The 26,937-nt window shown below is 39.8% G+C and overlaps 1 protein-coding gene across 1 annotated transcript in view; it reads left to right on the top strand.

Annotated features, from left to right (window-relative positions):
• MROH9 (maestro heat like repeat family member 9) overlaps positions 1–26,937 on the top strand; it is a gene marked incomplete at both ends in the record, with an annotated part of 76,937 nt that overhangs the window by 37,088 nt on the left and 12,912 nt on the right. Inside the window, 13 exons of the mRNA XM_079762047.1 lie at positions 519–654; positions 1,458–1,544; positions 3,670–3,774; positions 8,332–8,467; positions 11,789–11,913; positions 12,744–12,893; positions 13,664–13,818; positions 14,701–14,866; positions 15,983–16,125; positions 17,107–17,244; positions 18,760–18,880; positions 21,323–21,460; positions 23,324–23,500. Of these exons, the coding sequence (XP_079618173.1) occupies positions 519–654; positions 1,458–1,544; positions 3,670–3,774; positions 8,332–8,467; positions 11,789–11,913; positions 12,744–12,893; positions 13,664–13,818; positions 14,701–14,866; positions 15,983–16,125; positions 17,107–17,244; positions 18,760–18,880; positions 21,323–21,460; positions 23,324–23,500 (1,777 nt within the window). The remainder of the gene's footprint in view (positions 1–518; positions 655–1,457; positions 1,545–3,669; positions 3,775–8,331; positions 8,468–11,788; positions 11,914–12,743; positions 12,894–13,663; positions 13,819–14,700; positions 14,867–15,982; positions 16,126–17,106; positions 17,245–18,759; positions 18,881–21,322; positions 21,461–23,323; positions 23,501–26,937) is intronic.

A 26,937-nucleotide genomic window follows, 5' to 3' on the forward strand; every position in this document is an offset into this window, starting at 1 on the left:
TTTTCACCTAAAAAAAAAATCATGAAGGACTATTATCCAGATCACATATACCAAAGGAATAACAACCATTTCACAACTTATTTTTATAGCTGCTGCTGGGTGGGTTTCTTTTGCCATCAATTAGAAGATGCATTCCAATATCAGAAATACTAAAATGTGAGAAACATAGGATCATGGGTTATAGAAAATGTGGCTGTAATGTGTTTAAACTGCCTAAAGCTCGGCAATGGCTTTTAGGGCTTGGCTGAGAATATAACCACTTTACCTCATTATGTCTATGGAGAAAAATAGTCTGGTTTCCAAGTAACTTGTTACATATGATACTTGCAAAAGATTCATCCCTCTATATTTAAAGCACCATTCTCAGTTTTATGAGACTATTTAAAACCCACGTGTCATATAAAGCCAAAGGCTGGGTCTCATTTTCTAGTCCACTCTCTCTTATCACTCAAAAAAAGTCACTAAAGTTAGGTTATATTTGTTTTCTCAACTTAATAATTACACCTTTTTCTTGCCAGCTTCGTGGATCCCTTACTGCAATTTGAAACTCAGTTGAAGATAATAGAGTCATCCTTTAAAATAGTATTTGCTATGCCAACTCTTAAAGAAGTGAAAGACATTGGGAATACCGAAACTGAGGAGCAGGACCTGGAGGTGAGTTTGCTTCCTTTAATCGAGATGAGATGTCTTCACACATACAGCAGTCCTGCACAGTGTTTCTCCGCAGAGCATGACTTTTGTGGTTTCCTCACTCTTTTTTTTTTAAAAAAATACATTTTTATTGATTTCAGAGAGGAAGGGAGAGGGAGAGGGAGATAGAAGCATCAATGAGAGAGAAAATCATGGGTCGGCTGCCTCCTGCACACCCCACACTGGGGATCGAACCAGAAATACAGGTATGTGCCCAGACCGGGAATCGAATTGTGAGCTCCTGGTTCACAGGACAATACTCAACCATTGAGCCATGCCAACCAGGCTCTCCTTCACTCTTTTAAAATACAATAGATACATAGCACTTCCCAGCACTAATCTACACCTCTGCCCTCATGAAGTCTATAATCCAATGGGATTTAATGGGTAGTATGGGTTTATAGGAACAAATGGGTAAATGGATTTTTTGTTAATTGGTTGACCAAGGACAGGGAGTTTACTGGCAAGTTCTGCAAAGAAGGAAATGTGAGCAGAGAAAGATGGAGGTGGGAAGAGTCCCACAGTAAGATCAGCAATATGTGTGGTCTCTGTTTCCCCAGCAAAGCTGCACAGTGCACTGGCTATGTGGGGTACAGAAGAAACACGTGGCATATGGCATTGGGTGAGCTCTCATCACCATAGTACCACTGTTCTTTCTTACCTTCGGTTTATGGGAAGAACTCAGGACATCAGGATGCAAAACAATGGGGTAAAATTTTATGTAAGGCTGGCGGGCTAGCTGGTTGTATAACTATTTTGTTTTTCAGGAATTATACCAAACTATTTTAAACATATATGAGGACACTCTTCTGATCTTAGTGTCTAAAGACCTCTACAAACTGCAAATCTTAAAGGTAAAGGGAAAATGAGCAATTTTGATTTTGTGTCATACATCTAAGTACACTCTAATTCACTTATTATTTTCCATTTGCCATACTTAGCATCTCCTTCAAATATCTGGCGGCTGAAAAAAAATTTCCTCCAAGTATCACCCAAATGAAATAACTTCCATTTATTTGAATTACAGAGACGCCCTTTTAAGAATTTAATTTTGGGAGGATGGCATGAACTGACACTTGAGAAGCAAGTGCTATGTGGTAATGTAAGAGAGAACACAACAGGGGGCAGCAGAGAATAGGATGAAACCTGCCTTGATAGGGTCTATATGCATGCCCTTCCCTAACAACTCCAGGGCTAGGGAATTCATGAGCATCCTATCATCTTGGATACCAGGGTATCACAGGAAACCCTAACAATCATCCAAAACCCACTTTTACATCCGGGACCTCACTGTGTCTTTAAGGTCCCAGCCAGAGATACAAGTCTTCTCTGGACACCTTAGGGTCTTTATTTTTCATTCCTTACATGATGGCATCAGGAGGTAGCTGTCTGGAAATACTATAAAACCAGATTAACTTACTCTATGAGGGTTGTTCAAATCATAAAATACATTCAAGTAAAGAAGCAGAACTGGTATCTATGAAGACAAGAAGGACTGTAAAGGGAAGTGAAATATATTGAGCTAATTGGCTAATTGGTACCTAATTTGAGCCAAATGTTTTCTGCACCCTTTTTGTTGTTGTTAATCCTCACCAGATGATATTTTTCCACTGATTTTTAGAGAGAGTGGAAGGGAGGGGGAGAGACACAGAGAGAGAAACATCAATGTGAGAGAGACACATTGACTGGCTGCCTCCCGCATGCACCCCAACCAGGGCTGGGGATCAAGCCTGCAACTGAGGTATGTGCCCTTGACTGGAATCATACCTGGGACCCTTCAGTCTACAGGCTGATGTTCTATCCACTGAGCCAAACAGACTAGGACTTCTGCATATTTTTAAAATTTTAACTTCACAACCTTTAAAGTATTGTTCTTGCTCCATGATTACAACCCTCTCCTTGTGTGTGCTCTCTCTCACACACACCCCCAATCCCCATGCTGCGTAGTGAGCAGTTCCTCTATGGCACTAAGCTGAACACTTACTACATGGGTTATCTCATTTGATACTTAACCCTGTGTAGAAGTTACTCTTATTTCTCCCACTTTACAGATAAGGAGATGGAAGCAGAGAGAGGAGCAATAGTTGGTGAGTGACAGAGCTACGCTAACTTGGGAGCCTGTTATTTAACCATCTTAGACTCATACCTTCCATGTCTAGAAACTCCTGGTCTCAAAAAGCTCTGAACCTCACTCCTGGAAAAGACAGGGACTGACTCCCCTGGAATTTAGAGATGTTTCTGCCCTAGGAAATCGACTTCAGAACAGATTTATACAATGGGAGCAAGGGTTGGGGAAGAGATTTGACCAACCATTGGCTTAAATACTACAGATTCATCAGACTGCCTTAAGAAGTCTGTAAACAGTGTATGGCCTGTAAAGCATATGCGGGTGTCCTTCCCTTCCTAGGATTCCCTGAGGATTTAGGACAAACAGACAGAAGTTACAGCTAGACAGATGGAATCAATATTTGCAAGAACTTTTTAACCAAGCTGCCTCTGGGAATGTACTCCACAACCTGAGCCAGGAAATATCTTCAGAAAGAAAATTCTGGGATAAGATGACCTATCAGGATCAAATAACATTTCAATTTTTTTAAACTGAAAATCAGACCCTGTGATTTAAAGAGAGAGAGAGAACATGTAGTTTGAAAGAAAAAGAGGAGAAGCCACTGATGATCCCCTCATCACCTCATGTTCAACTTTTCAGGACACCTTCCAACATGACTGTTAGAGTGGATATCAGGAAATACTTGTTGGGGAGAATTAAATAACACCCAATATAGTGGCAGTTACTATAGTAGATGAAGGAATATAGTAGTAGAGATTAGTATACTAGTTGGTTTTTGTATATTTTTAAAAATAAATATAGGTTAGGTATGAAATAATCAGAGACTGTGTTGACCCTTGATGTGGTGATGTTTCCACTGATTTGGAAATGGAAACACCAGGGTTCTACGATGACTCTTGTGTTTTCCACAGGAAATGGCCGTGTGGATGAGTGAAGATAAATCATACCTGCAGCATAGAGTCTTGGTGATCATCTGCAGGGTGCTAAACTTTGCATCCAGGAAAGTCAAGGGATATGTAAGTGACAGTGTGCTATCTGGCTCCCTGCTTCTGAACACTCCATTTCTGTAGTGCTCTTTTCCAAGACTTAGGTCTTGAGAGCATGTGATGCCTGCTGGGTCTGATTGTGCTGGTAAGCTGGGATATTGGGAAAGGAGCCAGTATCCTGCATGACTCTGTCAAACAGCAGGATTTCTCAAGCAACTGATGAAGATGCCTCCTGCTTTACACCAAAAGTATGAGTGAGTCAAACCAGGCTTTTGCTCAGACTCAGTTTTCCTCTGTAAAATACAATCAATGCTATTTGTAACTTTACAAAGACTTCCATCCTTACTTCTTATTTCACCTTTTCTATCACCTTTTTAAACCATTACTTACGTTAAATTTATACAAGTGATTCTTGAGTAGTTTCACTTAAACATGCTGGAGATATAGCTGAAGTCCTCCTTTATTACCTTCTCCACCCCAATTCCTTCTTAGCCATGTTTGGTGATGTGCGTCCTGCCCAACAGCTTTCAGGAAGATCTACACATGCACACATGGAAATATACTGCTTTGTTCCCTAGTGTTTCTTTACTAAAGTGACCTCTTACTTACCTATGGTTCTGCAATTTTTTTTTGGACAAACAATATGTCCTGCAAATATTTTCATAGATTTATTTCATTCTTTAACCACAGTACATATTCCATAAGTTTAATATATTGTAACTATTCTTTAGCTGATAGACTTTTCAACTGAATAGTTTGGTATATTTTGGTGTGTTTTTTCTACTTCAAACAATATAAAAATGGTCATGTGAGTACTTATAAATGCTTACAAAGATAATAAATCAAAAGCTATGAGTAGATTAAAGTAATGCACAAGTGTCCTCCAGTGTGCATTCCCTGAAAATCAGAGTGCCCCTTTCCTCGCACCTTCACAATGAAGAAGAAATAGGTATCTCATTCTTGTCAGCATTTACTGGGGTTTTCTATATTTTGAGGGTCATTGCCTGCCTTTTACACTATCTATGAACATGTCTCACTCTTGTGGATACTCAGGTGCTCTCAGTTACAGTGTAAAGGCCACTGTCCCCTGCACATAGCCCACCCCTCAACTGTGAAAGAATAAATTCACACGTGCAGCAGAAGGCTCTCCTGCATTGCTGACGGTTCCTAGCTGACTGAGATTTGTCTGAGAGCCAGGTGGGGATAACCTATTACTCTGTTCTGCAATGTTTGCTAAATACCACCAGGTGGAAGCAGACCAGCGTTTTCCAGGACAGGGAAACAGCTCACAGTCCTGGAAGCATCAAACTTCACTAAGTTAATTTTCTCTCTAAATAATGTTTTCTAAGGATGGCTAAGTCAGTGAAATTAATGGGGGTGGGTAAATAAGTATATAAAACAAAACAATCAGAAATAGTATTAATAAATTAAATATTTAAAATATTGTAATAAATTAATAAGTTCTCCACAGGCTTGATCTTTGTATTTCTATGACACAAAATCAATGATTTGTTCTGCCCTTCTCTAACTAAATGTGACTACCAATTCTGTTCTCAGGAGTACACACCTAACCCTTAATCATTCCATTCACTGAATAAAGGCTTTTTTCTTCATAAATTACCCTAGCCTGTGTCTGCCAGAGTCTGAGGCTCCCGTCCTATTGAACAATCCTGACCATCATTTATACTCAGAAATATTTTTAAGTGTTATTCCTCTTAATGATCCATGTGCCCATCAGGATAAGAAAAAAAAAACTACTATAATCAAAGAACATTTGTCCCTTCAATTAAAATATTAAGGAGATGTGAGCTAAACATGTCATAGCATTAACAGAGATTTTTCCTCAGTTTGTTCCTTTGGCACATGAGCATTTTAAAAATGAAAGAAAGATTTCTAGTCAGAGCTAACAAATAGACACGTTTTTATCTCACACCCTATCTCCAGAGTTCTCACAAAATGACAGCAGTGAAATTAGTTGAAGGTATAAATCCACAGCAACACAGAGAATGAGTGAAGGGTTTCCAATGGGCTAGTGATGTCAACAAACTTCTGGATGAGAGAGTAGAAAGAAGAGGGTAGCTGATAAAGCCTGTCAAGGAAGGCTAAGAGGCCGGAGCACAGGAACTTAGGGTGGGGGACTGAAAAGGAAGGCAGTGTATCCTGTGGAACCACAGAGAGACTGGAGCTGTGGAAGCCCAAGTAATGATGGTGGGTGGGAGACAAAGGAAGGCTGAAAACATAAGCAGTAACTAAAAGGATTCATTGAAAATTGGTGCAGAAGAATGTATATTGCCTCTCCTCCTCCCTGACACACACTCTCTATTCCACAGGGACATGAGGCCACTGGCAGGCAAAATCTGAGAATTTTTTTCTCAAAACAGCTGTCGATTCCCTGACAAAATTATCTTGGTTCTGTTGTTTAGATCTACATGACCCCAGGTTCACTTCCTAATCATTCTAAAGTGAAGCCCACCAGTTGACAAGCCTCGTTCACACAGAAAACCCCACCAAGGAACATCACATTTTTAAATATGACCAGACAACAAAGACCCATGAGAAAACCCTCCAAATACAAAAGACTAACCACAATAAATAAAGAGGGGGGATGATAAAAAAAAACAGATAATCGAGATACAGATGAGAATTTGAGAGAGAGGGAGAGGGAGAGAGAATGAGAATGAATGAAGTATGGGTGGCTCAAGCAACATGAGAGCATGAGAGACAGGGATAAGGGAGCATGAGAGAAGTCAAAAGGAGAAACAGGCCTTGGGATCCCCCCTAGAGGGCTGACTTGGATTCTACTTTTACCGCCAACAGTTGCTCGAATCATCAAAGTATTTATCTAGAAAAAGTAATCACCTGAGATAAGAAGATTCTGCAGGCCCACTAACTTATCAAACCTACATGTGGACAGAGCATAGCTGAAAAACATTGATAATTGTATTTTCACAAAAAACAAAATGTTTCTTCCACCTCTCCTCTCTTCTGTCTCTACTGCCTTCTTTTTTGCATTTGACCAAGCCAAACAATTTTGTTGAGATAAAAATCTAATATTTAAGCAACCTGTGTCAGAGAAGTTGCAGGGAAAAATACATAAATGTTGTGATTGTAGGTTTGACATCAGAAGTAAATGCTCTGAATTTTAAAAAATGAGTTTCCCTGGGAAGAATCAGAGCCATTCCAGAGGAAGTCATATTTCTCCAGTGACTGAAGGAGTCATCTGAAGGTTTTCATACATGAAGAAGGGAAGCATGAGGGTGTATCAATCTTTGTATCTCCCCTCATGTATCCTAGGAATTGACTATCTGCAAATTGCTACCTGATTTATGAAATACAAACTAATAGTGTCTCAATGAGTGAGTCACTGTTATCTCTGAGCACTTTGCTATAAACTTTATTTTTTGTCATCCATGCTACCCACCTCCCCGCCTTAGTCTCCATAATCTATACTAATAAAAGGGTAATAGGCAAATGGTTGGGATGCCCTCATGCATAACTACCAATCAGCAGGTTGCATGCACAGCAGGCGTGGGTGGGCAGGGACTTGCAGCATCAGGGACTTGCGTCATGCCGTCACAATCCATCATCAGGAGGCCTGGGGCCTGGCTGAGGCCTCCGTGTGGCTCTGCCGGGGGTCCAGAGGCCTCTGCGCACCTGCACCAGGGGTCCGGAGGCCTCGGCGGGGCCCGATGGAGGCCTCGACGCGGCGAGGACTTGGGGTCCTGTGGCTCTGCACGGCGCAGGGGCAGGACCCCCGGCTTCAGCCTACCTCTTTCGGGCAGTCCATCGAGGAGCCCCAGATGGGTGGACAGGGCCTACCTCTTTGGGGTGATGGATCATGGGGCTCCTGTACTGTGACAGGGCACAGGCCAGGCTGGGGGACCCCCACCCCCACCCCAAGTGCATGAATTTCGTGCACTGGGCCACTAGTAACTGGGGTTTTTTTTGTTTGTTTGTTTTTTTAAATTTCTTTATTGATTAAGGTGTCACATATTTGTCCTCATCCTCCCATTCCCATCCCACACCCCTCCCCACGGATGCCCCCACCCTCCTGTTGTCCTTAACCATTGGTTAGGCTCGTATGCATGCACACAAGTCCTTTGGTTGATCTATCCCCCCTACCCCCACCCTCCCCTACCCTCCCTCTGAGGCCCGACAGTCCAATTGATGCCTCCTTGTTTCTGGGTCTGTTCTTGTTCATCAGTCTATGTTGTTCATCATTTCCCCTAGATGAGTGAGATCATGTGTTACCTTTCCTGTTGTTCTGGGTGGTAGACGCTTTGTCTTCTGGTTGTATTTTTGAAATTGTTGTGCGCGGCGCAGTTTAGTTGTATAACTTTGCCGCCATCTTGGTTCCTTCCCCACCCCCTCATTACTAGTAACTGTTTCAAGGTAAAATTTGTTACCAGCATTTCATAGATGAGGAAACTGAGGCTCCAGTAACAGAGCTAAGATTGGAACACAGATTCTGTGAACTCTGAAGCTCATCCTCTCATTCTAGTCTGACATATACATTAGAGGTTAAGGTACAGACATTTAATGTTGACGCTGCACAGCAATACATTTTTATTCTTTGTTTTCCACTAGGGAGGTGTGGACGCTCCATGTCTTGGGGACCTGGCAGCAGAACTGTCTCTTCTATGTTCCCACACTGATGTGTCCATCACACAGCAAGCATCCTTTGGAATATATCACCTCCTCTGCATTGCAAACTGTCAGAATGGTAAGAAAGAGTCACCCACACCCTTTTCTAAGGGCCACTAAGAACAGAACAAGCCCAATAAAAATTGAAAGCAGAAAAACAATAAGAGAACAGCAATGAAGCCAAAAGCAGATTCTTTGAGAACATGAGGGTGAGGGGAGGGGGGATTAAAAGACAGAAATTACCAATATCAGTAATGAGAGAGGTAATGTCACTAGAAATTTTACGGGTATTAAAAGAATAATAAGGGATACCATGAACAACTTTATGACAGTAAATCTGAAAACTTAGACATTCATTGAAAACACAAATTACCGAAGCTCACTCAAGAAGACATTAATAACCTGAAAACCCTATATCTATCAAAGAAAATGAATTTATATTTAAAAGTCTTCTTACAAAGAAAATTCCAGCAAACATTCAAAGAAGATATTATACCAGTTCTATACAAATGTGTGCAGAAATGTGAGGATGAGAGAATACAGCCTCATTCTATGAAGCTGGCATTGTTCTGATATTAAAACCACATAAAAACATTACAAGAAAAATAAAAACAAAAAACTACAGATCAATGTCTCTCCAGAACATAGATGCAAATTTCTTTACAAGTTTCGCAAATCAAATACTATAATATATAAAAATAATTAATATACCATGACCATATAGAATTTACCCCAGAAATGAAATATAAATTTAACATTTGAAAATCAATCAATCAATGTAACATACTATATTAACAGATTTTTACAAAGATAACTATATGGTTATCTCAGTAGACACAGAAAAAGCATTTGGCAAAATTCAACATCCACTTCTGAATTTAAAAAATAATAATAGTAAACTCTCAGAAAACTAGGAATAAAAACAGAGCTTCCTCTACCAGCTAAAGTACATCTATGAAAAACCTACAGCTAACTTCATACTTAGTAGCGAAATACCAAGTGATTTTCTCAAAAGATCAAGAAAAAGACAAGAATTTTTACTGTCATTACTTCTATCTAGCATTGCACTAAGTAGATCCAGAAATAGATTCACATATACATGGTCAAATAAATTTTGACCAAGCTTCAAAGGCAATTCAGTGGCTAAAGGATACATTTCAATAAATAGTGTCTTAAAAATTGGTTATTTCATATGGTGATGAAGGGAGACTAGACCCGATGGGGATAAGCACACAATGCAATATACAGATGATGTATTATAGAACTGTATACTTGAAACCTATATAATGTTATTAACCAATGTCACCTTATTAACTTTAAAAATTGGTTATTTGTAGGCAAAAAAAGAACTTTGATCTATATCTCATACACGTTCAAAAGCTAATTCATAATGGATCATAGGACTAAATGTAAAACTATGAAACTAGAATAAACCTTTGTACCTTGGATTAGGCAGATTTCCCAAATACAGCACCAAAAGCATGACTTGTAAATAAAAATAAAATAATTTGTATTTCCGCCTTTGAAGGACACTGTTAAGCCCTATCAGGTTTGGCTCAGTGGATAGAGCATCGGCCTGCAGACTAAAGGGTCCTGGGTTCGATTCTGGTCAAGGGCAAGTACCTCAGTTGCAGGCTCTGGTCCTCTCATGCCTGGGCTCTGGTCCGGGCTTGTGCAGGAGGCAACCAATCAATGTGTTTCTTCCACATTGATATTTCTCTCTGTCCTTCCCTCTCTCTTTCACTCTCCCCCCCCAAAAAATGAAAAAATATCCTTGGGTGAGGATTAAAAATAATTAAAAAAAAAAACAATCTTAAGGAAATAGGTAAGCCACAGGCTGGGAGAAAATATTTTCAAATTACATCTGATAAAAGACTTGTACCCAGAATTTTAAGAGAATACTCAAAACCCGTTAACAGACAGCCAAATTTAAAAAATAGAAGTAGATTTGAATAGTCATTTCACCAAAGAAGCACAGATGGCAAGGAAACACATAAAACCATGTTCAATAGAGGAAATGTGAAATGATACAACTTTGGGAAATCATTTGGCAGTATCCCAAAAAGTTAAACACATATCTACTGTATGATCCAGTCATTCTACAATTTAGTATTTACCTAAGAGAAATGAAAACAAATCCTTCTATATAATAAAAGGCTAATATGCAAATTGTCCCCTCAACCGTGAGTTCAACCAGGGAGTGGGATCGGCCCGCCAACCGCCCTCGGCCCCTCCCCCTGGCCGGTCCTGTCCCCAACCACCTCCTCCCCCACCCCCCAATCGGGGGCAGGCCAGCTGGCCAACTACCCATGGTCCCTCTCCCTGACCAGCCCCACCCCTGATTGCCTCCCCAACCCTATGGGGGGGGGCAGTTCCCACATCCCCTCCCCCTGGCCCGCCCAGCCCAATTGGCCCCCATTGGGGCAGGCCAGCCAGACCCCACCCATGCACGAATTCGTGCACAGGGCCTCTAGTATTCATATAAAGACTTCCACATGAATGTGGACAGCACCTTTATTTGTAATAGCCAAAAACTAGAAACAACCCAAATGTCCATCAATCAGCAGGTGAGCAGATAAACAGATGATAGTATTTACATACAATGGAATAGCATTCAGTGAAGAGGAGTGAACTATTGACACATGCAACAGCATGGATGAATCACAAATAATTGTGCCAAGTGAAAGATGCCAAACAATAAAAGAGTACATGCTAGATGAGTCCGCTTACATAAAATTAGAATAGAAAGCAGATCAACAGTTGCCTTTGGATCAGGGGTTGGGTCCAGGCAGCAGGTGTGAGGGGTTACAAAAGGGCACAAGGGAACTTTTGGAGGCAATGACTATGACCTGTTTTGCTTTACTGTGGTAATGTTTTCATGAATATACACATACATAAAAACTTACCAAATTGTAGACTTTAAATATTTTGTATGTCAATTATGTCTCTATAAATCTGTTGACAAATGAAGTCATTTAAAAACCCACCTGCAGTAGAACTAAAGACAATTGAGGCTTTGGTTGAGCACTCTGACTTTCCTGCAACACAGTGCCCCAGTCCTGGCAGAATGCCTCCAAGTCTGCTCTTCCAACAACAGATTCCCCAGTAGCTTTTCAAGTGCCCCAAACAATGCATCTGATGTCTAAATGTATGGACATTTGGTCAACCTATTAACATGATCTATGTTCTTCATTCACATTTTACAGAAGCCTCTCTTAAATACTTTATGAATTCTGGGTCAGTGCAGTCATAATAGTTTATGTGACTAGGGTGGTCAATAGTAAGAAAACCAGAGCTCCAGAATTAGGCAGAAAGAGGAAACTGGAAAACGCAATGTTGTAGAAGGAACCAGTGATCAAATAAAGTTTTTTTAAAAGCTTAAGCTCTTTCTTTAATACAGCGGATGTTGCAGAAAGTAAAGCTACAAAGTGTGATAAGTCTGGAAGTCACAGTTGGCTGCCTTCGCTCTTGGATATAGAATACCTCCCTGACATCTTGCGAGGAGACAAAACTAAAATCGCTCAGGTAACTTAACCCCTGCTTCATCTTATGGCTTTTGTTTCATGTGTATTTTTTTGTGACAACTTATTTTGACAAAAGTTATATTTTAATGTTTTTTAATTTTATATATATGGAATATACACAATAAATATATATATACACACACAACACACAAAAGGAGAAAATATGGTTCGTTCATCTTTCTTAACTGAGAAATGTATTATCATGTAATTTTGTTCACATTTCATGGTCCATGGATATTCCTGTAACTTTAAAAGGAGATTGTTGGAATTGTGTTTTTTGTACCTCAGTTACGGACATATGGGCTTTTTTTCTCTTCTTGCTCTTTGATCCTTCTCTGGGGAAGAGAAAAGTCTACACCCTTTCCTACCCCACCCTCTTCTAAATCTCCTACTAATTATGCTTGCTTCTGATCTGAGCAAAATCATTTCCAAAGCTGAAGAGCTTCACAATGATTTCTGATATGTGAGTAGCTGAGTTGGGGTAAAATCAATATTTTACATTTCCTTTTAATTGGAATGCCATGGTTTTCCACTTCTCCCTGGCCTGCCATCGGAGCTTACTTACCCAGATGAAAATGTTTTAATTGCTTTAAAAATTAAGGAAAACAATAAGTATAATTTAGCTTGAATTATAGTCATCTTAATACCAACACCATTGTAAATTATAATTTTTAACGTTTTGTAATGGAGGAAGAGGCCCACAACAGCAAAAGTGCCTAGACCCACAAAAGTCATGAGGCCCTACCTAGACCCGGAGTTTCCTCATGATGTCTGAGGTTACATTGATGTAGGTAAGGCCTGAGGTCATGGCTCTCTCTTTTTTTATTTCAGAGTGTAGGACAAACCTTAGGGCCAACCTTGCTGACTGACTTTGTGTGGAATCTCTTTATGAGACTCAATGCAAAGGATCCTGTAATGGCAAAGGAAGCAGCCACCATACTAAAACTGACTCTGGAATACCACGCCAAAAAGGTCACCATGGTAAGATCCTTGACACTGAGCAGGGGAGCCAGAGCTTACCCTCTAAAATGCTCCTGTTGCCTTTGTTTTGTATCTACTTCTTTGCATATAGAGTATAGTTCTTGCCATCGCATAATTATGTCACTAAATGAGGCTCTTTTTCCAAAATATTTCAAGTGTACAGAAAAGCTTAGAAAATAATGTAATGAACGTTTCATCCACCAATCACACCAAATCATAATATTTTCCTGTATTTGCTTCAAACTTAAAAAAACATTAATAACAATAAAATAGTACAACTATAATTCAAATCACCATTTAGGAAAGTTTTTAAAGTCCCTCATTCTGCTGTAGGGCTGCTACCTAATTTGTAGAGCCTGATATGTAGATTTTTCTACTTTGTCAAAATAAATTTGAAGTATATAGTTCCATTATTATTCTGTTTCACATTTTTACTTTCTTCTTAAAATATATGAATGATATGTTTTCTATATTGAGCTTATATGTCTAATATAATAAAGTCATCTATACTCCCAAAATAAACTTTTTTAAAAAAATAAGTATTTTCCCACTATTGATAAATGCACAGGTATGTTTATTCCTCATCCAAATACATATTTGGCATTGTGTGATCATGCACATAAATATGCACCCCAGTAGTATTTATTTGTGTGATAATTGCTGCCTTAGTTATTCTGAGAAGGAGCGAATGCTTCAGTCCAACAAATGCTCTTGTTTAATGGGGAATCGGGCCCAGGAGAGTCCTCTTGACCTGTGAAATGATTTTCCAGGTGTCTAAGATTGTGCATGCTATTTATCAGCAACTGTCTGGGAATTCTCCTCACATTATGAGGCACGCTATGTTGCGGGTCATCACTTTATTGACGCGTACTTCGCCGAAGAAGGTCATCTTTCAGCTTATGGACTACCCAGTCCCAGCAGACAAGTAAGACTCCCTCACCCCTTCCACAGGGTTTGCTCAAAGTGTCCAGAGTCAGACATATCTGGACATGTTCCGGGGGGACCAGGCCCTCATATAGGAACTTCAATGCAAAGAGACTGAGCAATAGCATTCAGACTGAGCAATAGCAATTCAGCATGGATTGACAAGATACCAAGAATACCCCAGCACAGAGGTATGCAGCAGTTTTTAAAATGAGCAATAGCAATAATAATTTTGAAGAGTGGCCAGGTATGTAGGGAAAGGAGCTAGGGGTCTGGAGGTTGAGAGGCTTGGGTTCTAGTCACATCCATATCACTAATTAAATGTGTGGCATTTGGCAAAATGGCTCATTCCTCTGAGCCATTAAATTAATTATTTTTAACTTTATATTTAATTTTCTAATCTTTTCATTTATATAGTTTTTTATTTAGTTTTTACCTAGTTTGTTTTTGCAATTGGTGTATTTATTTATATATTAATTTGTATTTCCATCCCAGTTTTTAAATATTCTGTTATCTCTGGACAAACTAGGTCACAAAGGTGGGAGGAACAGTATTGGGGGCAAAAAGCTGATCAGTGCTTCACATTGAACTAAACATACATTTAAACAGGAAATGAACTTGCAGGTTTTGCATATTGTATTTTATTTATTTCATGTCAGCAGTATTTTTATTACTGAAATTCTTCCTCTGTTTCCAAAGACAAGTGATCCCAGAGGATCGTTTGAAAATGGGAATATTAGCTTGTTCTGGATTGGTCTACAGTGTCTTTTTTGCTTAAAAAAAAAAAAAGTAAACCCAAGACCATTCTCCTGATAAATGTCCCAGCATTAAGAAGGGAATGAACCACTTATGATTCTCATTATACAGTGGGTTGTGTTGGCAGCACTTTGATACTGATGTGGCATGCAGCCGGGAACGAGTCCAGCGTGGCCCCCTATGTGCTGAAGACAATCTTGTTGATACTGAAAGGAAAGCCTGGGGAAATGCAGGACACCATCTTGGAAAGAAGACGTTCCTCTCTGGATGCCACTAATATGATGCCCGTGGCGGTAAATAGATGAGTGTTTCTTTTTCCTGGTGAAAATTCCCATCCACCCTCAGGTTCAGTCATACTTCCTTTCACAGTCCTGCTCTCATTCATTCATTCACTCATTCATTCATCCAACACATATTTATTGAGTGCCTACTATGTGCTACTCTCTGTTTTATGTTCATGAAGCTTTATGTTCAGGTGAGATAAACAAATGATGAAACAAAAAATGTGTCATGTGTCAGATGATAGGAATCTTAGAAGAGATACAAAGTGCTGTGGTGAAGAGAGAGAGACAGGGAAGGTTTAGGTAAGTTGTCCAGGGAGGGCTTCTCTGCTGAGGTGACATCTGAATGAGGTGAGGGAGTGATCTTTGCGGTATGTGGGCAACAGAGATGTAGACAGAGAAAAGGGGGAAAGTTCTATAGTGATGGGAACTCACTGGTATATCAGTGAAGGCAAGGAAGACAAACAGTCGGGACAGAATTGAGCAAGGATGACAGCGTGGAAGATGGTTTCAGAGAGGTAGCCACCAGCTGATAAACACACTTCTATAAGTATCTTAAAGGAGACCTAATCTCATTATGTCCATCATTATACATCTCCCAAGGACCAAAACCATCATTCCTGGGAATAAATTCAAGTCTTACAGAGATACAGAGAATAATGGAGAGTGCTTCACTAACGTGAGGTTGTGAGATGTGTTCCTCTGATGTGGTCGGTCAGTGGGCCAAAGAATTTGTTAGTGTCCTGGCCCACCTCTCTTACTATCTCATTGCCCTGGATTGTTTAAGCACAGGGAGGACAAGGTTATTGGTAGGACTAGTCTTTATGGCCACAGAGGAAGGGGCCCTTGGGATGTATGCCCTCCTTGGGGACCAGCTTGCTTCCTGCTGATCTGGTGGCAAGGCAGGGAGTGCCCATAGTGCTTTGGGAGCTCACTGCCATGGGATGGTTGGCACAAAATGGATTTAGCTGCTGCTATTGGATGAAGGAACACATGCATGCTTCAGGCTTCCCTCAAGGAGGTGGGGATGGTGTTTGCCAAATCCCCACCCCCACCCCGTCCTCACTAAGGCTGACTAGGTTCAGAGGGAGATGGTGACATCCTTGGCACTGTCTTTTTCCCTTGCAGGCGTCCCAGGCCCTGTGCACATTGCTGCCTGTTGGCTCTTACAAGAAAGCAGTGGCCCAGTTCTTTCCTCAGCTCTTGATGGCCCTCATGTTTCAACTCTGCTATAGCAGCAATATGCAACTGGATTCGGAGGACAATTTATTGTGAGCTGGCAGTGGTTACTTCAGATTGAATGAGAGCTCGCTTCCATGAGAGCTTGAATGAAAGCTACCCCCTTGGGTTCAAGTGGAGTCTTCATAATCCTGTGGGCAGTGCATTCATTTATTATGTTTTCCCTCCTCTAAAGGGTAAAATGCCTTCAGCAAAGTAACTCCCGAGTACCTAGAAGTTAGCCAGAGCCTTTTCTGAGTGTGAGTGCTGTGTATAAAGAACCACTTCCACAGAACTTGGCTTCTTCCTGTCACGATGGGAGGCCACCACGCAGAGAGAACACAGGGAGCAGCCTGTTCCCTCCGCCCTGTACTCTCTGATAGGGTGCTCTCAGGGCTGTCATACATGTTAGACAATGTGCACAAGTGTTCTCTGTGGTGTGTGGGCTTGTGACAGCAGCCATTCATATCCATGTTGGGTGAGGTTCAGCTCTTCCCTTTTACCCAAGAGAGTACAGTTAGCTCTGCTACTTTCTGGGAAAATCTGGATGGACCCAACTGTCCGCTATTTTCCCTTATGTGGTATTGACTGTAGGCCAGGCAGAACTCTAATATCACGGTCTGTCAGTCCCATTCAGATATTTAATTTACTCTGTCTTTCAAGCATACATATCAGGTACATAAGAATAGGTCTACTTATGTAAAGCATCCAAGGAAGAAAATCAACAGACACCTTGAGCAAGGTATCACATCATTTAACATCTTTTGCTAATAAGCTGTTCAAAAGTGAATAAACAAATAAGCTGCTCCAGGGTCAATCCTAGGTTGTACATGCTACAACTTCAGCAGAAACCCACACCCCATGTACAGTTAATCAGGAGAGAGAAATACCATTTAGCAGTCTCCTTCCTTTCAAATACCCCCTTCCCCCAAACCAGGATCCTGCCCAAGATGCAATGAAAAGGCAGGTCCCATGTACTTGGTTATGTGAAGGCCACAGTCAGGTGATGACTTTACTCTCCTCCTGGGCCCTAGCTATGCCCGGGACGCCCTGAGAGTGCTACTGAATTGCTCCGGACTGCAGCAGGTGGATCTTTCTCTGAAGAGAAAGAATTTCTGGAAACAGGTCTCCCAAGTTCTGTTTCACCTCCACGGGATCTACCTCGTTGCCAAGTAAGAACGGGCTCTATTTGTACAGGGCCCCGGGGTCTGTCCCACCTTCTCCGTCTTTCTTCAGTGAAGCCACGTGGGAACATAATCAATACCCACTCTAACTTCCAAATTTCTCATGATGATCTGAATTGCCATATGATTTCTACTTCTTCACTTACTTGGAGAGGCTTATACTTTGGAATAGTTTTCCCTTTCCTGCCCTTGTACCTGGTGATATAGATTCCTAACTTCCCTCTCTCCGCAGGACAGGTTTCTCCTTCTGATATGGACCACTAGAGCTGAATCTGATTTTTCTTTCCTCGATTGTTCGCTGTTTCCTGCTCTGTAGGCATCAGTTAGTAATTGCTGTGCTCCCTCTTAAAAGGGGTTTGATCAAACCCATGCTCAATGAGACAAATAAATTTGGGAAAGTACAATGAAAGAAGACTTTTGTTTTTCTTGTCCTAGAAAGATTCCTTTTTTTTTCCCCCTAAGTAGCCTGTTAGTAAATAGCAAGATTCTGATTCTAGGGGTCAGATTTGCTGATCAAGAATCAGGATACATAATCTTGACAACGTAACAGACCATGTAAAGTTGTGACTGGCCCAGAAAGTACGTTCCAAATGGTCTCTGGGCTCCTGGTGCTCTTATTTGCACATGGGTTTCAGGAACACATCTAGTTTTGTAAAAGTGTAGTTCATCTACACCCTGCAAATGGCCCCCAGTTAAGAGTCACTCTGTCCTTAGTAATTTGGGATCTTCATACTCCCAAACTGTGGTCCACAGACCAGCAGCCACAGCAACACCTGTGACTTACAAATACAGACTCCCACGGCAGATCTACTGAATCAGAATCTGCATTTTAGCAAGATTCCCCGGATGATCTGTGTGCACATTAATGTCCAGAAGCACTGGATTAGAGCCCCCCCTCTCCACTCCGCCCTGGAGCCTTCAAATGGAATCTGTGCCACCTCATCCTTCCCAATCCTGCCATGACCTATCTGATCCCCACCAGGATGTCAGGGCAGCTGTGAGCCTAGCCGGTGCCCAAGTGTGTCATGGAGAATGGCTTAGTGAGTTAGGGCTCGCCACCTCTTCTCCAGAGTAACCCAGGATAGCACCAACTCTCTCCTTTCTTACATCATTTAAAGGAAGGACTTGGTCTATCACCAAAGGGGGACCTGCATGGCCATCTGAAATTGCCAAGGTATTATTTTCTCTCCCTTTGGTCTGGCACTGATGGGAGGTTGCCATAATATAGGGCATTCTGTTCTGTGGCACAGGATGAGAGACGGGAAAGAGCAGTGATGTTAAGAGATGTTGTCAGTGACCCAGGTATATATCCTTTCCCCTGGTCTGTGCAGAATTCATACTGGGGCTGCTGCTTACCATGGATTAGGGAGTATCAGAGAATAACTTTCTTGTTATCTGGGTGGTACAAAATATAAAGATACTAATTCTCTCTTTACCACCATTATCATTTACAGATGCAGAAGGTATTCTTATCATTGCTAATTCAGTGCCTCGTCTTTACAGAACTCTCGCTGAACATAACTTTCCGCAATTTCCAGAGACCCTACATTATCTCTACAAGCTCTCAGTGGAAGGTCCTAGAAGAACAGAGGAGGGTGTGATCACAGTAATTTTCCTTACTGAGGTGAATTTTATTAGGAGACTGTGAACAACTGAGTTCTTACTCCCTTTTCTTACCCAAACTTACCCAACACGCCGACCTTTTATATCCCTCTCTGAATATTTATTTTACCACAAGTTAAGACAATGACAGATGTCTGAGGTTGAGGGGGTAAGGTAGAGACAGATCTGGAATATGGGAGAGTTGAACCCTCAGCCTGCTCCAGGAGTTGGCTTTTGTCATTTCCTGGAGATTTGCACAAACACTAATTATTTTTGAAATACCATTCATATATCTTTGCATGCCTGTTGAAGTATATGGAGGGATAATTTAGTTTACTAAAGTTAGTAGGTAACATCTTGGATCTAAATAATACTTAAAGCTTTCTAGGGCGGGGTTGAGAATGGGCCAAACAACTGGGTGAAATGAAGATGTAGAACTCTATTACTTTGTATATGAATATTACACCATAAATTGTAATGCCATACTAGAGTCAAACAAATTAAGGAAATCCTTTTGGATCTAACTTTAGTTTTCCTATATAATCAACTATATAACTGAGCATTATTTAATTAGTATGCATTAAATTCACTACTCACTAGTGATACTACCTTCATTAACTTTATTATTTCATATACATACACACATACACACAAGCACACATTCTAGGGTCTGTCTCAAGTGACTCTCCTGGGTTCCATTCATTTTCATTCTTGTGGAAGCATCACACTGTTGAATTATGGCCATTTGCATAAATGTTAATATCTAGCAAACCATGTTCTCCTCAACTCTTCAAAACTTCTTCTGTCCTTCCTATATATTTGTTCTTCTAGTTAAGTTTTAAAATAACTTTGCTAGGTTTGAAGAAAAATAAACTTTTGCTGAAAATACTGTAATTACATTAATGCTATGAGCTTCTTAGGAAAAGTTGATATTTTTATAATATTTTTATTGAATATTTTGTCATTTTCATATAAATTTTATACATTTATTTTGGGATTAAGTTAGCTTATATTATTTTAAATTGTTAGTGTGAATGTGGCTTTTTAATTTAGATTCTCAAGCTCATTGTTGCTGAATGTTCAGGACAATTAAACTATTTTCTTGAATTCAGCTACTTTCCTATGCTCTTACAGTAATTCTAATAATATTTTAGTTGATTTACATGATCCTAATGCATGAAAAATGAGGATAATATTATTACCTCTGTTTAAAGCATTACTTTTTTTTTTCTTGAATCATGTGTTTTCACCTTGGTTTTTAAAGTTCCATTTTGTGGATAATCTCATTTCTTCTTTGTCTACTTACCTATTATGACCTTAGTATTTTCTCAATGAATTGTATGATCCTCTCTCTCTCTTTCTCTCCCTCTCACACACAAATTTGTGAAGGATATCAAGTAACTTTAGAACATAGTGCTTTGACTATACATCCTTATTGAGATATATTTTAAGGACAAAAATATTTTTTAAAATACTTTTACTCAGGAGGTAAATTAATATTGTATGTTGATATCATAATTTTAAAGCTATGGTTTGCATTATAAAGCAAAAAGCAAATAATTACACATATTAGTATTATTATGCACCAAGGTTTTCCAGGTAAGAGAAAGATGAGGCAAACATAAAACCATAAAAAGTTAACATAAACTGTGTTATATTTGAATTTAATATATTAGCACTGTCAAAATGAACTTACAAGTAAAAAAAAATGTATTTCCTAGTTCAAGTAAAGGAAGACCCAGAAGACATAATATACCAATAACAATTAGTGTACTCTAGTACCCACTTCTAATGATGTCTCAATACCATTACTCACTGAAAAGAACCATGTCTCCTTAAAGAAATGGATAATTTCAGGGGGCAAGGAAAATATAAGATGAACCTGGGACATCTCATTTTTCCACAAGCAAAGAAGTGCTCAAAGGGAGATGGATCATGTCAAAAGAACATAAGAGTCAACGTGTAGGGGTCCTACTGTCCAAATTTGAGTATCAAAAGAAATATTAACTGCAAATAACTATAATATATTGAAAACATTTTAATGCATAAGTCCTTGGTAATACTCAAAACTGGAAAGCTGGGCTGGGAGGGGGGAGACCAATAAATGTAGAAAAATGCTAAACATAAAAAACATCACTATTTGCAAGACTCAATGTAATAAATTAACGAGTGAAGAAAAAAATCAATAATTTTAAAACCATTAAGTGAAAAGTTACTGGACAACACAGTATTCACATGATACCAAATTATCACTCCATCGATGAGTTACTGATTATAAAAGAAAAAGTATGCCTTTTCCAGTTGCTGTAGGGTGATGTCACCACAGGAATACGTATAAGTATTCGGAGTTTGAGTGTGACTTGTGTTCCAGTGTTACTGAAAATGTCTTGATTTTTATGCCTGAAACAGAAATTGCGCATTGGCCTTTATTCTTCTTAGGAACGTAATAGCTGTTTTCTTTCAGCTTCTGAACAAATTCTTCAAGGACCCATTCCCAGAAGAATTTCTGGTTCTCTTCAGGAACTGGGTCAATGACTCCAATCCTGCAGTTAGCAAACTGAGCCTGCAGAAAATCGCCTCCATGGCGCCAGTGATCAACCAGGTATGTGTGTGTGTGATTTGTGTCTCTCAGCACCATCCAGGTCACAGTCTGAGACTTGATATTGTTCGATATCCTTACTGATGCTTTATCACTAAGGGATCTGGGTTGACTGGAAGGAATGTGTTAAGTCAATTTAGTGGCTTTATCACCTAATTCATATTTTTCCCAGAAAATCATTCTTAGCACTCAGAATTTATCAGCATCACTCTACATGAACACTCTTCTTACAATCTAAACCACACACATTAATTTCCCTTCCAACATATACATGTGCATGCATGTTAATCACCATCTCCCAGCACTCACTCAAGCTTTTCCTTCCAATGATAATAACACTTTCCTCTGTCACCTATACATAGTCACATTTTTCTTTTTCAATGGTCAGTTATAGTCAAATTCCACTGACTGTTCTGATCTTTAGCAGCCTCATCTCTCTCAGAGCCACACCAGCTATGTGCACTTGCTTATACAATATTTTATATCTGTGCTTATCCACATATAATTCTGAACCAGCAGTATCAGCATGTCCTTGAAACTTAAAAGAAATGCAACGTGGGGGTTGGAGTGGTCAGGAAGGAGTCGATGGAGGAAAAAGGAGACATATGTAATATTTTAAATAATAATTTTTTAAAAAGAAATGCAATGTGTCAGGCCCTGGGTCAGGCCTATGGAATCAGAAATACTGGGGTTGGGCCCCACCCATTTGTGTTTTCAAAAGTCCTCCAGGTGATTCTGACACTGCCCTATATTATTCCTGCTGAGTCATATCACTATATCTTACCTTCCAGGAAGTTTGAACCTAAGTGTACCCCTATGTTTTGTAATTCCCTTGTAAATTTCAATGTACTTTGCGCAGTGCTGAGCGCGTAGCTGTTCTATAAATCACTGTTGGTTTAATAATATATTTAATAACAAATCCTTGTTTGTCTATTAAACATAATCTCTGAAAACTTAAGCCAGTCAGAGGGCAACCATTTTGCATTTAAAGTGAAATGAGCCAAGGTCTATTTGCTTTAAATAAATCATACAAATCGATGTACATTCTTTTAATGAACAGAAAGTTAGTTATTGCCTTGTCTAGCACTCTTCCCAGTGTTATGAACACCTGAGGGGAAATTTGGTGTCAAGGTTATTTAGGAGAGTGAAAGTACTAGATTGAGGTTTCATACACTATCTATTGGTAAAGACTCAACTTTCCTGCCATACACAGCAGCCTTTGGCTATTATTTTGGCAAATACTATTTATTTATTTTACTTTTCTTTCCAGCCTTTCTTTTTCTCCTTTGGTGTCTCCTGTTCATGTTTTACCTTGCCTTAAATTCTGATTGTCTCTGATCTTCAACTGACTCCCATGACCTGGCACAGGACCTCAGTGGCTCTCGTGTCCAAGCAGGTCATCATCACCTAGTTTAGAGGGCATGCTGCCAGTAGTATGTTGGTAAATGTTTAGCAATCAGCTCAATGGAAATAAGACAAATTTCCGTGGTTTAAATACTCCCACCATGACTGACTTGAAGCTATCAAAGGGACATCATTAAACACAGAGTTGGGAAGAGGTGCACCATAGCACATCATACAGATATAATACATGTAAATAACCTCAAGGGCATATAAGAGTAAAATATAGTAAAATAAATAGGAAGTGATGTTTTGAGTATTTATTGCCATTGTTTTTGTTTCTAAATTTAATTTTTAGTAGTGATTTCTAATGATCAGCTCACAAAATTTTTGACCACTGACTCTTGTGAGCCAGCTCCAGCACACTGCTGCATGCTGCCCAAATGCAGACGTGTGCATACCAAATGCTAGCTCAAGTCTCCTTCTGCTTCCCAAATCCCACCATTTTCCTCCTTTCATATGTAGATAGAAAGTGTCTGCAGCTTAGTGCTATCCATCTTGGATGCCTTCTTTTCCAAAGACAAGACTGTTGTAATTCGGGCCTTGTTTACCCTTCGGAGACTTTTAAACAAACTGGACAAGGTGATCTACTCGTCTTTGTGTACCAGAATTGCTACCAGCTACTGCCCTCTGATGGATCATGTGAGTTACACAGTAAGATGTGTGAGATCATTAGGTTTTATAGTTCAGCTGAAGTACCAGCTGAGGCAATGATGTTATATCCCAGAATAAGTCAACAGAAGCTAGTCATTTTGTGCAGAGCCAACATTTCTTTTTGAGATAACATTAATCAGGTAAGTACTATATATATTTTTTTGTAATTATACTATGAAAACCTGGAAAAGTCTACCCATAAGAAAGGAGAATTAAAGAATAGCCTTTGTCTTTGGATGAAAAAGAAATTGTAGCTAAGTGGTTATATATTGGTTAACCCTGGATCTGGATTTCCTGGGTTCAAATCCTGCTCTGTCTCTTACTAGCTGTGAAATCTGGAGCGGGTGATTCAGTCTCTTAGTGTTTCAGTGTCCCAACTGTAAAAGAGAGAGTGTAGCAGGTGTCTTATGGGAATTAGAAATGATGTGTAATTCCCCAAATGGGTTTCTTATCATCATATAAAACTTTTAGTTAAAAAAGTACCTCATCAAAAAGTTGTATATTTTGAAAATCCTCATTTTGTATGTTAAATGTGTTCCAGACAAGTTGGATGACAGTAATTTATTTTAATAAGCCAGGCATTTTGATATGCCATGAGGAAATCTATTTTTTAATTTATCTTTATTATTGAATGGAATCTATTTTTAAAGGTTTTTGGAATGATTTATTTGTGAACCAAAGAATTATTTCATAGTAAATTATTTTACCAAAAGATTTCACAGATGAAGAACACATATTAAACTATAGAAAGAAGGAATTTAGTGGCAAAAATCCTGTATAATAAAAGGCTAATATGCAAATTGACCGAACTGCAGAACGACCGGTCGCTATGACATGCACTGACCACCAGAGGACAGACGCTCAACCCAGGACCTGCCCCCTGGTAGTCAGTGTGCTCCCACAGTGGAAGCGCAGCTCAGCCAGAAGCCCTGAGCTGGGCTCATGGTTGGTGAGCACAGCGGCGGTGGCGGGAGCCTCTCCCGCCTCTGCAGCAGTGCTAAGGACCCCTTGGGGGATGTCAGACTGCTGGTTTAGGGGAGTGGGCCTAAGCCATCAGTCAGACATCCCCCAAGGGCTCCCGGAGTGCGAGAGGGCACAGGCTCCCCCCACCCCCACCTGAGTGCACGAATGTCGTGCACCAGACCTCTAGTTAGTTTTATAAAGGACATAATGATAATAGTAATAATAATAGTGGCTAAAATTTATTGAGCATTTACTATGGATTACTATTATCTAGGTTACATATAAGGAAACAGAGGCAAAGAAATGTAAATAAGTAGAATATCCATGTAAAAATTTTTTTCAAAATGAAATCATGCCCAGCCAGTGTTGCTCAGTGGTTGAATGTTGACCTATGAACCAAGAGGTCACAGTTCAATTCCCAGTCAGGGCACATGCCCGGGTTGCAGGCTCAATCCCCGGTACAGGGAGTGCAGGAGGCAGCTGATCAAATGATTCTCTCTCATTGTTGATGTTTCTATCGCTCTCTCCCTCTCTATCAAGTATCAATTTACCCTGTCATTACTTGAAGTCAGAATATTGGAAAAGTATTAGGATATTAATGAGCCTATGTTACCATTTTTCTCCACATTAAAAGTAAAAAAAATTAAAAATGATCACATTTATTCAACCTATGGGGGAAAAAACTGGGATTTCAACAGGTACCAGGGCATGTCAAAGCTCTTTCCACCTGCCTATATACACAGGGTGTCTCCCAAAAAAGTAAACACATACTTTGAATAATTATAAAGACAGTGTTTATTAAAATACATTTCATTTTCATAATTGAGCTTTATCCGATTTTATAGTGTATATACATCTTGGAGGGATATGCTGAATAGCATTTCCATGGTTAGCATGTCTTTCTGTAGTCCAAGGAGTCAAACAGGTAGCCCATAGGTGATTGCAACTTGCAGGAATGTGTTAAGTTGATTTTTTAAAATTATTTTTATTGATTTCAGAGAGGGAGAGAGAGACAGAAACATCAATGATGAGAATCATCTATCGGCTGCCTCCTGCACACCCGACACTGGGAATCAAGTCCACAACCTGGGCATATGCCCTGACCAGGAATTGAACCATGACCTCCTGGTTCATAGGTTGACGTTCTACCACTGAACCACACCAGCCTGGCATAAGTTTGATATTTTTAAACTGGGAGATTGTTCATAAAAATCTGAACTGTGAATGAAATGTCAGAAGATCTTGGAATACTGGACCCACAAACCCACTTGGCCACAGTCTGGGGAGCGGGGTGACTTTGAGAGAGAGGCCAGAGCTCTCTTCTGTCCCCCATTTCATCATCACCCTGCTTTCTTTAAATGCCTCCCACTTGGTTCATTTACATCACTGTCCAGCCCCTGTAACATGATTTAATTGCCACTGCTTTAGGGTTAGACTTTGAAACCCATTAATGTAAACCCCTGGGAAGGAACAGATTAGCCACTGGTTCTTTTGTTGGGAGTATTTCTGATATATTCCTGAGGACAGAAAGGAATCAATTTTTTAAAAAATATTAAATCATAAACTTTTCTGAAAAACTGGGAGGTAATATTATATTTTCAAAATTTGACCTCTTCTTCTCACTTGCAATTTTTCTCTTCTAGAATCTTTATAATCCAATCCACCTTCCCATTTGGCATAAGCAAACCCTGGGAAACCTGGTTCTGTCAGTATGCCAAGCTCGCCCTTTAGTATTCACTGGCCACTCTGCAAAAGCCTCTGACATTTGAATGCAGCATTGTTACTCTATGTATCTTTAGGGAAATTAACTCTAAGTTCAACAGATTATTGGAATTTCTATGTTTAAGATATTATGCAATACTATCTTTCTAAATTTAACAAACTTACTGTTCACATTTGAAAGGCAATCTGAACTCTGATAAGTAAATCTTATTTTTTTTTTCATTTTTTTATTAAGGTATTATATGTGTACATATCTTACCATTGCCCCTCCCACCCCACTCCCATACATGCCCTCACTCCCCAGTGTTTTGCGTCCATTGGTTATGCTTATATGCATGCATACAAGTCCTTCGGTTGATGTCTTATCTCCCCCACTTCTCCCTAATCTCCCCGCTGTAATTTGACAGTCTATTTGATGCTTTACTCTCTCTATATCTATCTTTTTGTTCATCAGTTTATAATGTTCTTTATTATCCATAAATGAGTGAGATCATGTGGTACTTTTCTTTCATTGACTGGCTTATTTCACTTAGCATAATGTTCTCCAGTTCCATCCAGGTTGCTGCAAATGGTAAGAATTCCTTCTTTTTTATGGCAGCGTAGTATTCCATTGTATAGATGTACCACAGTTTTCTGATCCAGTCATCTGCTGACGGGCACCTAGGCTGTTTCCAAATCTTAGCTATTGTCAATTGTGCTGCTATGAACATAGGGGTGCATATATCCTTTCTGATTGGTGT

This window comes from Cnephaeus nilssonii, assembly GCF_951640355.1.
Source record: "Cnephaeus nilssonii genome assembly, chromosome: 21".
Classification (NCBI taxonomy): Eukaryota; Metazoa; Chordata; class Mammalia; order Chiroptera; family Vespertilionidae; genus Cnephaeus; species Cnephaeus nilssonii.